At 37.9% G+C, this 14,128-nt stretch overlaps 1 protein-coding gene across 2 annotated transcripts in view; it reads right to left on the reverse strand.

Annotated features, from left to right (window-relative positions):
- The window catches only part of TBC1D22A (TBC1 domain family member 22A), a 146,429-nt gene extending 132,943 nt beyond the window's left edge, over window positions 1-13,486 (reverse strand). Inside the window, exons 1-4 of one of the 2 annotated variants that reach the window (XM_083859536.1) lie at window positions 13,291-13,480; window positions 10,876-10,932; window positions 8,840-9,180; window positions 8,387-8,566 (exon numbers count right to left, since the gene is read on the reverse strand). In XM_083859536.1, coding sequence (XP_083715662.1) covers window positions 8,387-8,566; window positions 8,840-9,180; window positions 10,876-10,932; window positions 13,291-13,352 — 640 coding nt within the window. In that variant the 5' untranslated portion in view covers window positions 13,353-13,480. Of the gene's footprint in view, window positions 1-8,386; window positions 8,567-8,839; window positions 9,181-10,875; window positions 10,933-13,290 lie in introns of both variants that reach the window. The other variant, XM_083859537.1, reaches the window with a different exon arrangement.
- Window positions 13,487-14,128: the final 642 nt, after the last annotated feature.

Here is a 14,128-nt window from a genome sequence, read left to right on the forward strand (position 1 = left end):
TACAAATACATAAAAAATAAGAAATATTAAAGGAATTCAAAATTTCTCAGTATGTATTATTCATTTTTGATACAGCTGTTATTTCATTGCGATTACTATAAATGGTTACATGAAGTGATGGCCTGCATGAGCAACTCCTTGACAGATATGATAAACTAGATTTACATGTTTTATGTTCCTATAACATAAATTCCTTGGATATTTTAACTATACAAAGCTGGAAAATTCTTTCAAAAGCATAGATGCACAGAACTGCAGCTCCCCCAACAGCATGTTATAATACAGGCAGTACATATAGAAAATAGCTTTAATAGAGGGCTTGTTATTACTATGGCAACCACAGCAACTGGTTTTCAAAATGAATAATAGCTCTGTTAGGCACTTCATTAGTTGTTGGGGGTTTTTTTAATCAAACACTGCCCTTAATCTCAATGGAACAAAGAGTTATTCTGAATGCTGCAGAAACAGGAAATAAAGTCCAATCCACCTCTGTAAATACAGGATAAGATCCTTTTCAGAGCCTTTGCTAGAAAAGAGTAGGAAAGTACATTTTGTCTGCTACTTCACATAAAAAGTCAGATGCAGAAGTGGTTGGTGTTACAAGGTGCAAGAAAGCAAGTCATTAGGAAAGCTAAGGCAAAAAGATTATTGAAACTGCTAAGACCTGCAATATGGGAAGCCAGTGATGGAAATAATAAGTAATGGAGAACAACTCTGGCAGCAGAAAATGTTGTTTTTCATAGTTCTCCCAAAACATTCAATTTCTGTGCATCATCAACTGTTTTTATTTTTACATTGATGCCATTGAAACCATTTCTAACTTTTCATGTACAGCTAAGGGAAAAGCTTTCAAACCCTATTCTGAATGTTAAAAAAAGAAAAAAAAAAAGCAGCTCTTACTGATTTAATTACATGTCTTTACTCCAGTGGCTGCACTGGAAATATTATTTTAGTTTAGCTTTACATTAGGTTCTATTATACCAAATTCTTGTATAAGGCTAGCCCTTAACCTCTAATCCAGGTAAGTTTTTCTCAGTTAACTGCAAACATACATTACATCCAGAGTAGTTGTCCATTGTGGCTAAAACAACATGAGAGCACACCTAACCAATAATCTGCATCAGGGAGGCAGCATAGCACAGACTACACAATGAAACTTGCTTCACTGTGTTTATCTTCCCAGACAAGTTTTATGTACATCTTCCAGTTCGATAGAATTAGCATGCTGCTAATGAAGCAACAATGACGTATGTTCCTACTTTATTAATAGCAAGAGATGCTGGCAAGAAAACCTAAAGGATTAATTATACTTCCTTGAGCCTTCATAAACAGACTTACAAGCTGTATGTGCCACTCATTACAACATGCACATTGCTAATCTTGATGCTCAAAAGCTTCAGGACAGAGAGCATGCTCAGAGTTCTCAGTAGTCTTGTTGGTGACATTCCTGGTAAATCAGGAATGTCGCCTGCCACAAAGTATCCAAGCTGTCATGGGAGGAGGCAAAGCTGCTGCCCCAGTCTGCAACCTCAGGAGAGAACACTGAGCCTCTCACCCATCTATTCAACTGGATAATACAGATTTCACAAAGTGTAAGGTCAGCTTTCATGATGCTATCAGGTAAGGAAGGGAGATGGCACAACAAAAACAAGCAAACAAACAGCCATATAAACACAAAAACTACAAGAACACTTAATCTTATAATACCTCTTTCTCCCAGTTCATGCAGCATAAAATACTCCTCTTCACTGTGTTGTTCACATGGCTAAGACTCAGACTGATTTTGAACACCTCATCACAAATCAGTGCAATGATCACCCAAAAATTCTGCTAAAACTCTAACAGACACAAAAAAAACCTTTTAAAAAGTCAATCTTGTAATTTGGAGTAGAATGCTAATTGTCTTTTTTTTCCTTTGATGATCAGTCAGTCATAACTACCATGGCAATTTTGTGTGTACACAGGAATTTGAATGATAGTTTAGTGATTTTTTTTAACAGTAACTCCTTCATATCAGCTGAACTTAGGGATCCCATTGCAATGCTCTACATCCAAATCCACTTGGAAAAAGACATAGTACAGAACTCCACTCTTTGTTAATGGAGCCATGAGTATAACATGGGAGTTTTAAGGACTGTGCTAAGAGCATACTTCTTTTTGAGCAGATCAGTGATTTTAACCTGGAAGGTTCTCAGTGGGTGTCCACACAAAAAGAAACAGCTTATTCTCTGACAGCTTATTCTTTTGTTACTATTTTGATACTAACAAAAATCACACAGATCTTTGATATATAGGCAAGAAGTCCAGAACCTCAGAACCAGGCTCATCTGTGTAGTTCACAATGCCTATTATCCATTTATTAATTTGAGTCATATTTGAATATCAAAACTCTCAACCAAAAAAGGGGAAAGCTTTAGGTTACAGTCTCCTTTTTCAGGACAAAGATTATCTTGTTTTTTAATAGAAGCTGTAGCTGTTCAGTCTTACTTTTTTTTTTTTTTCTCAATAAAAACTTAATTCAACAATAGGTGGTGTTTGGAACACATATTAGTAAGGAGTCTTTGCTCAAGTCAGAATGAACAAATCCTTGTTAAAGATAACAATACTAATATACAATTAAACTACAGGTCTTCTGTAAGGCCTTTGATACAGTCCCCCACAACAACTTTGCCACTAAAACTAGAGAGGTTTGTTTGAGGGATGGGCTGTTAGATAAGGACATTCAATCAGTTCCTTACCCAAAGAGTTACAGCCAATAGCTCAACTCCAAGTGGAAACCAGTAACGAGTGGTCTCCCACCAAGGCTCACACTGGGGCCAAAACCATTTAGTGTCCTCCTGGATGACACTGACAGAAGATCAAGTGCACCCTCCAAAAGCTGGCAGATGACACCAAGCTGTGACACAGCAGATCTGCCGGAGGGAGCACATCCCATCCAGGGAGACCTGGATGGGCTGAAGAGGTGGGCCCAGGCAAACCCTTGAAGCTCAACAAGAGCAAGTGTAAGGTCCTGCACCCAGACTGGAGCAATCACTAGAATCAGCACAGGTCTGGAACTACTGTGTCAATCTAGGATCTTAACTAAAGAAGAGAAATATATCCTGAAGAAAAACTATGCAAAATCTTCTCAAAATTGTTTCAAGAATCTGTTATAGTCTAGTTACAATGAAAAATCATAAGTTAATACCTTTACATTGAAATATTCCACTAGAGCAGTAATTAGAATAAATACTTACTATTAAATGAAAATACAAGTTATGAGACCAACCCACATAAAACAGGAAGACAAAATACTAATCCTGCAAAAAGGAACTAAAAAAGGAATAAATAATGAGTATTTGGCATTCGCTTCTTTCAGGAGACTCTGAATTAATAAATAAAAATGTTACTAAGTCTACTCGTAGAATACTGCCTTTTTTATTATTTTTTTTTTATTAGCTAAATAGGAAAGCACGTTTTTGCAGATCAAAAGCTAACTAGAACAGAACAAGAATCAAAGAGGACACCTTTTGGTGATAATAATTTGAAAAGACAGATATGACTAATGGAATGCCACAGGAAGCAGTAGTAGGACACGTGTTAACTTTATACAATATATCAACAAACTGAAAGAAGAATAGGCACCCACATGATCAACTACAAGTAATTCAAGCTGCAGGGGGACTAAAATTCTAAATGATATGGATGTACTAGGAGCACAGAGATAAATTACTGTGTAGCTTAGTGCAGATAAATTATTGAAGCTAGGAACAAAATTAATCAAGTTCATTTCAATTAATGCATTTTGTAAAGTTATCTAAACTTTTCAATAGCACCAGATTGGCAAGAAATTTTACAGGACATAACAGACTGCTGTTACAGAATACTAGATTTATGAGCCATAAGTGAAAGAAAGGGTAATTACTGTGTTAGATCAGGTTTCATATAAATCTAGAATGGATGTGACCATGAATAGAAAAATCCTATTTTTCAAGTTGCTGCAACAATACAGAAGACCACTGTGATGGAAAAACAAGACCTTGAATATGTTTTCATTCTGAATTTAATTTCTAGATAACCACTCTTGAATTCTTTCATTATAGTACACAGAGACAACCAGCTGTAATCTGAGATTACAGCACTTTTAAATCCTGTAAAGTTACACAATTAGTTTTCACCACCATCAGATTAATCAAAAGTTCAGCTATTCTTTACACGTTCTGTAAGACTTCACAACATTATCCACTACTTCCATAGCAAAGGACTAGCTAAGAGACAGCACCCAACTCAGCAGCTTGTAGTACTCTCTGAAATGATTTTCTTTTTTGAGATTTGGTCAGAAGGAAGGAGAAATAGATGAGGGTTTGTTAAAAGTACATGAGTTAAAAGTAAATGAGAAGTGCTCTTGAATGAGTACAGCAGCTGGAGTAAATTTAAAATGGGAATACTTTACAATTTTCATGTGTCCTTTTACAGGGTCTTCTATTATTTTTATCAAGGTAGCATGCTACAACATATTATTTTATTTAGCTTGGGATTTGTCACGACTAAGTAGAAAAAAAAATGACCCTAACATGCAAAACAATTTTCCAACTTAAGAAATTAGTTGGTTTGACTCTGAAATAATACATGTGTTATGTTGCATAAGAGTAGCATTATAATGTTATGAAGCTTTATTAAATCAAGAGAACATAGCACACCAAGCTCACCATTGGTTGTTCTTTTACTTAAACATGTTTCTCACATCCAATTACATATTCATGAACCATATATGTGTAAAAAAGCAGAAAAATAGTTGATTTGAAGATAAAGGAGTTAACGAAGTGCTTTAATCAGCTAATTTTTAAATTTATATTAAAAACTCAAACATCTGCTCTACTGAAGTTGCAAGTATGCAATAACTTGTTTGTTGCTTTGTCAGATTTTATCAACATTGTTTACACTCTGTTTGCACAGTAAACAACTCCCTAAAGCATTTTACAAAATGACTAAAAAACACAACTTTAATTGGAAACTTGACAGACATAGCAGTACTGTTCCTGTAATACGTACGAAGTGGTCTGTGAAGAAAAGAAAAATTTCTCTTCAGAAATACTCCTTCCACTGCTTTGCTGAAGTTCTGTTCCCTTCTCTTAAAGGAAGCAACTGTTTGCAAAAGATTCTGCAAGCCCATCTTCACTCAGTAATGCAAGGTCCATTACAAGGAAAGACAAGACCTAAAATTAAGTAAGTCTACAGCAAACTGACTGCAAGTCAAACATAAACACAGGTTGATTGCACAAAACTACCGTGAATTATTCCTGCTGAATAACCTGGCATGCAGTACCAGGGCTGGGAAGCTCTGCAGACAAATGGACTCTACAGTCCACTCTGCAGTTGCCTCCTGAACTCAGCTGTCCTATCAACAGTCCTACTGTGCTTCCTGGACCTGCACCTGTGCACCTCACTATGATCTAATGGACAGGGTCAGTTCTCAAGTCCCCGTCCAATCAGAAAAGGCCCCTTCTACCAGCCCACATTTCTTGCAGTAACTACATATTTCCACAAGTTCAAAGTATCCAGCCTGTGGACCAAACCCAACTCCAAAATCTTTAAGTGGTTTCCAATGACTAAAATAATCTTCACTTCCAAAAAATTTATACACATAATTCATCTTTTTGAGAGTTTTCTTGTGAAAGAACACACTTTCACACCTCTAGTTGGCATACAAGACTAAAATTGCATTTTATTTTATCTTATCTTTATAGGATAATGATCATTCAAGTGTGACTGAAAGGATTTCAAGGTCATTCGTATTACTTTGTATTCATAGTCAATGTTGATTTCTCCCTTTATGATGAGAGTATGTGTGTGACATGGCTGCAGTTCCACAAATTAACACACTTTTATTTTGCTTCCAAATGACTTGTTACATAATCTATTTCAACATGCAAAACTATACAAAGGAAACAAACACAATAGAAATATTTTACTTCTGTTACTTCTACCCCCAAGCAAAACCAAGCTTAATACTTGCAGGAAAGAAGAGAGATAGTTACAAAATATGCCTCCATGTCCATTGTGACAAACAAAGCCCAACTATTTGCGGCCCCAACACAAAACAGACCCACACACACCACATCACCACACAGACAGAATAAGCCATCTGCAACAGAATAGCCATCTGTCCCTATATCACACACCACAAATTTTAGCTTGGAGATTATTGCCTAGTCTCTACCTTAGTATATTTCCCGTATTGTTCTGAAGAAAATCGGGGGAAAAGAAATAAAACCCCACCAAAACCACTCCAACAACAAAGTAAAAAAAAATTCCACCACACACAACCTGCAACACTTGCCCAGGCTACTGCTGTCATTATAAATCAAGAATACTTTTTAAACATAATCTTCATTGTAGCACAGAGCTAAACCAAACATCTTCCAAAAGCACATACATTAAAAATGCACATAGACATGCACACACCAGATTCTGATGATTTTTGGATATGGCAATAAGCATATTCACGTTTGCATATGTATATATGTGTACACACACCTTCCCCAACATGTACCAACAATGCAGCCCAAGCATTACTATCATATACCATCTACTTCTGAGAGCTTCATGATCATCAAGAGTTTGCATGACATCAATAGTTTATTTCTTTTACTAAAAAAAAAAAAATATTACCTGTAGATAGATAGATAGATATATGCACTATTGGACATATTCCAGATACAAAAGTCAAAATATTTGCATCCAAAAAAAAAAAAAAAAAAAAAAAAAATCAAGGCTGGATATAAAATTCTATTCGCACAACTTTAAACTGTACTTTTCAGTTGGCACAGCAAGAAAAAGAACAAGCTTCCTATAAACAGATGTAGGAAACACATTATTTAGTGGTTTGTACAAGAAATAATATTGAGAGCTTACTAGATATTTTTCACACATTAATATCAAAGAAACATAACCAAATTTCACTTTCCTACATATATTTCAGTGTGAGATTCATAAAGTTCAATGGCAAAAAAAGAAAAAAAAGAAACCAAAAGAAAATAGTTTGTTGAAATAGTATTGACTAATTCACCACAGGCAGGATGACTGCACTCCTAATAAAAGTGGAAAATTTCTTCCAAAATTATTTCACTTTAATCCATAATTCTGATTTACCGGTAAAGTATTCCCAACTAATTAGACAGCAAAAGTGAAATGAATAGGTTTGAACTGAACTCTGTCTTTCCTCTGATTTTGCAACTTTATGTAACAAAGATTTCTACCATCACAACATTCTTAAGCTATGAGTTTTCATGTCACTCACAATCACAAAGGTCATTACACCTGTTAGATCAAAGGGCTAAAAAGCAATATTTGATTACCATTTTCGAGTTTATGTAAAATGTTCTAACACCTCCCTTTATTCACAGTTCCATTTTTTAAGAATGTCCTATAACTCACTGAAATGCTCAATCTCATGCAGATATCATAGTTTTCTTAATTGTATTTTCCCAGCATTAATCTCACAATAAGGCACAGCATAGGGAAAAAAAAAAAAAAAAAAAAAAAAAAAAAAAAAAAAAAAAAAAAAAAAAAAAACACCACACACACCTTGGACTGCATTATATTGAAAAAGGCTCATGATAATGACCAGGCAGAAGAGCATCAATCAAGAACTGCAAACAATTTCTACTTCTTTCTGTAAGTTTCCTGGAGATATCTTTCAGAATGGAAGACACTTTCTTTATTCATTATTTTGCCCTCAACTCCTTATCACCAAGTTCTCCAAATGCAGTGCACCAATTCAGTTTCAGATTTTCACTTGGGATACAAAGCCATTTGGTTCTGTGATACCCTCTGAGCACTTGCATTGACTATTCAGCAGCTAAAATCCAGTACACAAAGGGAACAGTCAAGTTATCTGACAATACATTTGTTTTCTCATTGAGTTGTTGTCAGTATTCACAGACGAGACACAGCACTACTGTATCAGCCTGTGAACATGAAGAAGGATCACTGAGCAGACAAGCAGCAATACCTACATGCCTCATCATCTTTCATTCCTATTTATTTCCAAGCATGAAAATCACGTTTATGCACCAAGCTGTTCCATTATCAGGCATTAACAAGAAACACAGCTAATTATACTTTAGGGTTTTTTTCTACAGAGATTAGTCTACTAGGAAGAAATAATGTGAGAAAGAACAAGAAGCCATCAAACACTCTACAAAATAGTAGAACACATGTAAATCACCTAAAAAAGCAGGAGTACTACAAACTTTCAATTTTATTCTTTTGTAAGATCAATTTTCAATGTTGAAAGGATTAGATCCTAACCAAACCATATGGTAGGACAGTACATCAAACAGGAAAATTCTATAGTTTAAGAATAATTTAGATGCAATTCACAGGTTCTATAAGAAACACTCACCAAGATCTGTATTTGGGCCAGCAAGTAGCTGCTTAAATTTGTCTAATCGAGATGCTTCCCTCTCAGTTAATGCAGGAGTAACTGAGGTGTTGTAGTCTGCCATTCCACTTGTTAGGGGAGGTATGGAAGTTTGTGGAAGTGACTGTGATCTCTGCATGGAAGAATTTTCACTAGCATTATCTGAAGGGAAAAAGAAAGAAGTAGAGCAGTTAGCCTCAGCTACTGAAAAGGCTATTCAGTTGAATTTAATTTGTAAATTTAAAATAGAATTCTGTTTTTGAAAAATGCAAACTCAAGTATGGCAGAAGTTTGAACTTCAAATTACTAGGATTTAGCAGAAGGAGCATTTCTCTTTGAAGCAGTATTCCACAATTAAAATACATCAATTAGAGATCGTATTAATAGCAATGCTCATGGATTTTTATAATCTGTTATTAAAAGCTGTTTTCATACCTAATGAACCCGATGTATGACCTTCACTGACTGATTTAACAAGCCTATTATCACCACATGCAACTGAAGTCAGCTGTGCAAATTCCTCTTGTTTTTCTTCCTGTAGATGTTCTTCCTGAAATTTATGCTGTTCTTGTAGCTTGCTGTGATTCTGAATTACTTTGTGAGCTGTTTCCATGACCACTTCTGTATTTAAGTTTTCAGCAGCTATTGCTAAGAGTTCATCATCATCATCTCCAAGATCCCAAGCATCGCTTGTGTTACTTTCAAATTCTTGGAAGGTGCTGACTTTCTTCAATTTCACTGGAGTTGTAGGTGGCTTTGAACCTGGTTTTATCAAGCTGTTCAAAAACAAATAAACAATACTTAGAAAACTAGTAAGGAAACAAAACTCTGGGTAGGACCAAACCCCAAAAGTTCATCGTTGACACTACACAGGTAGCCAATATTTATTTCTCCCCACTCATGTTGCCACTACATCCACTCATGGTAATATACAGATGAAGAAATCTGAGAACAATGGCTGTAAAAACTGACACTTTGTTGCTTTGAATAGAAGCTGAACAAATCTTTCCTTCCCTTTTCTTAAGAAAAAAAAAAAAAACCAGACAAAAAAAAAAAAAAAAAGACCAACCCCAAAGTCACAAGAGAGGATTACTACTAGAAGAGCTTATAAAATAGCCAGGGCACACTGCACTGCTCTTGCTTCATCCATTCTGTAGATTACAGCCCTTCCAATGCAATTGCTGCATAACAGCACAGAAGCTGCAATCAAGCCATGGCCTACTCCTAAGTGATCACAAGCAATCACGCAACACAATCACTGTCATAAACAAACCAGGTCTCACCTTAAGACTCATTAAATCTGTCATCCCTCCCCATCCAGGCATGCCAGCAAGGACTTCCTTCAGAACTTTGCTCTTCTCAGAGGAAAGATATCTCTTCTAGTTACTAGTCTAAGTGGACCCTGACCAGCTGCCAACCTTTTGCCCCTCTGCCAACAGGCAGGATGAGACATGAACCAAGTATCCCTCTCCAGCCTGGCACTTGTTCTCACTTACAGTAATGCAGAGCAATCATGTCACCCTTCAGAAGTAAGCTGAATAAGGGATAAATTTGACAGGTTTTCTTAGTCTGTTCCATTCCAAAAAGTAAAGAAGTTACTGCCATTAATTTAATTATGCTTTCACAGAATGGGTAAGATGGGAAGGGATCACAGATGGTCATCTGGCTCAAACTCCCTGCTCAAGCAGGGTGATCTTGCATAGAATTGCATCAAGATGGTTCTTGAGTTCATTTCTGATCTCTCTGCCTCCCCACCTGGGCTAGTTTTTTCTGTTAAGACAAGGCAGGCAGAACTGCAAATCAGAAAAAGTTCTTACCCAGTTCTCATATAGTATCAGTTAGAATGTTTCTGTTATGCCTGACAGGGAGTATCTTCCCTAACAGGTGCTACAGCACTTACACTTTCACCTGACTTGTCATCACTGTCTAAAACAACAAGGTCTTTCTCAAGTTCTGTCACTTCAAGCAAGAAACTTTCAGGTTTTGTTACTGGGTCTCTATACCTCTGTATTCTGAACCAGTTAATCTCATTTATTTAATTCCACCCTTAGGATCACATATTTCAACTGTGTCCAACTCTGTATCACCTGAAAATTAACTAGAATGTTCACTTCTTGTACCATCTCAAACCAGCCCTTGAAAAAATCTAGCATGATGTCCTTCCAATCAAATACTTGTCTTTGTAATACTATTTTTACTTTACCACAATTTCCCATGTATAAGGCATCAAAAATAAATAATAACTGTTGGCAATCTATGTCAGTTATCTGAAAGAGCAGATTGGTTCCTGCAAATACAGAAACCATCAGGAAATCACAAAGGAGAAGTCAGAACAAGAGAGAACTCAAGACCATGACAAAAACTGAAAAAGGAAGATTAAAAATAAACATTATAGCCAACAGGAGAAAAAATAATGAGAAGACAGAGGAGACACAAAATACTTGGAATATTTAAATATCATGTCAACTTACGTTCCGTGCAATAATGGATCAAAAGGTGGATGCTGAGCTCCATACACATGTTGAATACTACAGGAAAAGAAAGAGACTTATCACAAAAATAATAAACAATTGGAGAGTTTCTGTGTATTAAATAGTCAATAATAAACAGAACTGAAATATTCCAACAATTATCCGTTTCAAAAACCAAAAATAATGAAGTTGCAACTGATGTGCATACCAAGAAGTAATTTAATAAAAATCCTAGATTTGCTAAAGGGGAACTCTTTGTGAGACCTAAGCTAAGGCTATTTTAGGATACTTTACTTTTCTAACCAGGAATTAAAATAAGAAATAAGTTAGATTCTGCAGTAAGAATCTACAAAAAAAATTCTCTTTTCAGACTTATAATTTTTTTGTCTCTTGCAAAAAAATAAAAATTCCCAAAGAAATATCTATAAGGATTTAATCTTCTGTGTACTCTTGTCACCCAAAATCCAACCAGACAATTCTTAACCATTAATAAAGTACAAGGATGACAAAGCTAAAGAAAAATGCAGAAGGTGACAGGTTAGAGAATAAAAGCCACAGGAGTATTATAACAATGCTTTGAAACAAGCTCCCAAAGACAGACTTATTCACTAACCTTTAACATTACAAAATAGCATGTTATTGTGTGAAAATAAAACTCTCTACAAACTAAAAGTTCATTACCTCACAGTTATTGGGTATTAAACTACTTTGTAAGTAAAAAAAAGCCACAGAAGACACATCAAGACTTACATGTGACCATAATAGAAATTATTACTACAGAACTCTCTAACTGTAAGAGAAATAAGTCATATGCAACATTAGTATCTACCCAAACCTGCAATAAAAATCACAAAGAACGAACATATCCTCCTGACCTACCAAAAACAATCTCCAGGCCATAAGGATAAGTCCAACCTCAGTAAACCTGAGATAGAAACAAGCAAAAACACTGCAGCCAAAACAGATTTAAGAGAGGCTTAGACTATCACAACAGGTGCAGCATTAACACCACTGAAATTAGCACTAGTGGGGACTGAAAATGGTGGTTTATCAAAACCCTTAATGATTTTTATGTGATTTCATGGAAATAAATGCTCCACCAGCCTTCCACAGACCTGTACACCATCCTCTCCACAGGCACATTCCCTGCCCTGTGCTCACATGAGGGTCAGGTGTCACTGCCCATTTCCACACACAGAAGGTGCCTTTTCCTTACACCCCCTGTGAAAAACTGCAATGGAAATCCACTCAAATAGAAAGCAACAACAAACCTCTCCACGCCATGAAAAAACTAAATAAAAATCAAAAGCACGTTCTCCACAGCGTCCTTGTTTTTCCACAAGCCTGCAGCAGCCTGCAAATTAACTGCAACTAAATATAAACCATGGGCAAGAGAGGAAGTGTTTTTCCCTCAAGAGATTCAGCAAAGTTACAAAGAAAACATTGGAAGAAGGGCAACAGTTGGACTGAAAAAGTTAGTTTGTAACTAAAGAAACAAAACCACTCCCAGATAGTGCTTATGGGAAACTGAAAATGTAAGAAAGTAAATGATGAGCAGGACTATGTTGCTGAATTCGCATAAAGGGTATAAAACACAGAGTTACTGTTTTCTGAGAACCACAAGTGCACATCAGTCTCACAAAAAGAATACAGAAAACTGTACCGTGAGTACAATTTAGGTATGAGACCAGAGAATGTTACTGTTAAATAATAATCTGAACGTGCATTCCCAGCTTGATGTAACAGTCAGAAGGGTTTACGTGACTTTGGGGATCTATTCCCTGGAAAATCTTACGGGAGAATGTGCCTGTAGCTCTTTGCACTAATACAACGACTTGTCTGCTGTTCACACTTGAGCAACAAAGTTGAGAAACTGACAATGTTTTGAAATACGTAGCAGAAACCAAAATGTATCTCTAAGCCTAGAAAATGCAGTTTCCTGCAAAGTATTTCAAAAATACCATCACTTGTATCAAGTTTCAAAACATCCTAACCTGGCGCTGCTGAGAGCTACAAACACTCGAAATTTCCCGGCGAATACATTCCTAAGATCACGTTAACTCCTTTAACCACGATGTCAGACTGGGAACACGCAGTCAGACAATCATTTAACAACCTTTCTGACACAAGTTCTAGCCCACGCTGACTGACAGCGGCGATCTCCAGCAGACCGGAGGAGCCCGGCACTGGCAGGCTCCAGGCACGGAGCTATCAGGGGACGCGGCTCCGAGCAGTGACCGGCCGGACACGGTCCCTGCGGCGGAGGCTCCCCGGTCCGGGGTCCCGGTGGGCCGGGCGGCCGAGGGGGCAGGAACGCGGCTTTGGGGCCACCGCGGAGTCGGACGGGCACAGAGCCCTCCCCGGCCCGGCACCGCGCAGGGGCCCGCGACACCGGCCTTCCGCGGCTCCTCTCACCTGCCCGGCACCTTTGCGCCGCTCCGCTTCCAGAACTGCTTCCTGCCTCCGTCGCTCGCCATGGCGGCGTCACCTCATCCCCCTCGGCGCTGGCGGCCGCGGCCCCTCAGGCTTCACTCCCCGCCATTCCCGGCCACAGAAGCACCACTGAGCGCCGCCATCTTGGGACAGGAAAACAAGCCCGCGCCTTATTCGCCCCCCGAAGGGGCCCGGAAGTTTGATCCAACCAGAAGTGAGGTTGCTGCCGGGTGGCTCCGCTCGGGCCAATGGCAGCGAGGGGGCGGCCCCGTCAGGGCGGTCCCCGCGGGTGTTCCTCCCTTTGAGGCGTTCCTGCCGTACAGGGGCGGCCTTGGGGCTCTGCGGGTGTGACCTCTCCAGACTTTAATCCTTTTTGATTGGACTGTACACAGCAATTCCTCAGAGAACTCCTTAAAAGTGCAAAACTCGCTTTGTGAATGGATGAAGACATTAACTGAAGATCAGCGGGCATCGGTTTATAACAAAATCCATCACTTTTGTACTTGATCTTTTTACAATTATTTCCAATTATCAACCCCGTTAATAGGGATGGGGGGCGGGGAGCGGGGGAATTTAAGTTGTCTTTGATTGAAAGTTCTCTAGTCATTGTACCCACTTCATTTATGGCTTTGAGATGGTACAAGACCGAGGGGTCTTACTTGTATCTGTAGATTTCCCAGCAATTCTGATCCAAGGATGCATCACTTCTGCCCAGAAAAGAAGTATGGTTTTATTTTATTCTTTGGAGTATGACTCCTGAGAAAACAGTGCTGAGTTACAGGATTTTTTTTCTGCATCTCAATGCAATTTAGCATATAAT

The sequence above is a fragment of the Zosterops lateralis genome (genome assembly GCF_965231275.1).
Source record: "Zosterops lateralis genome assembly, chromosome: 4".
Lineage (NCBI taxonomy): Eukaryota > Metazoa > Chordata > Aves > Passeriformes > Zosteropidae > Zosterops > Zosterops lateralis.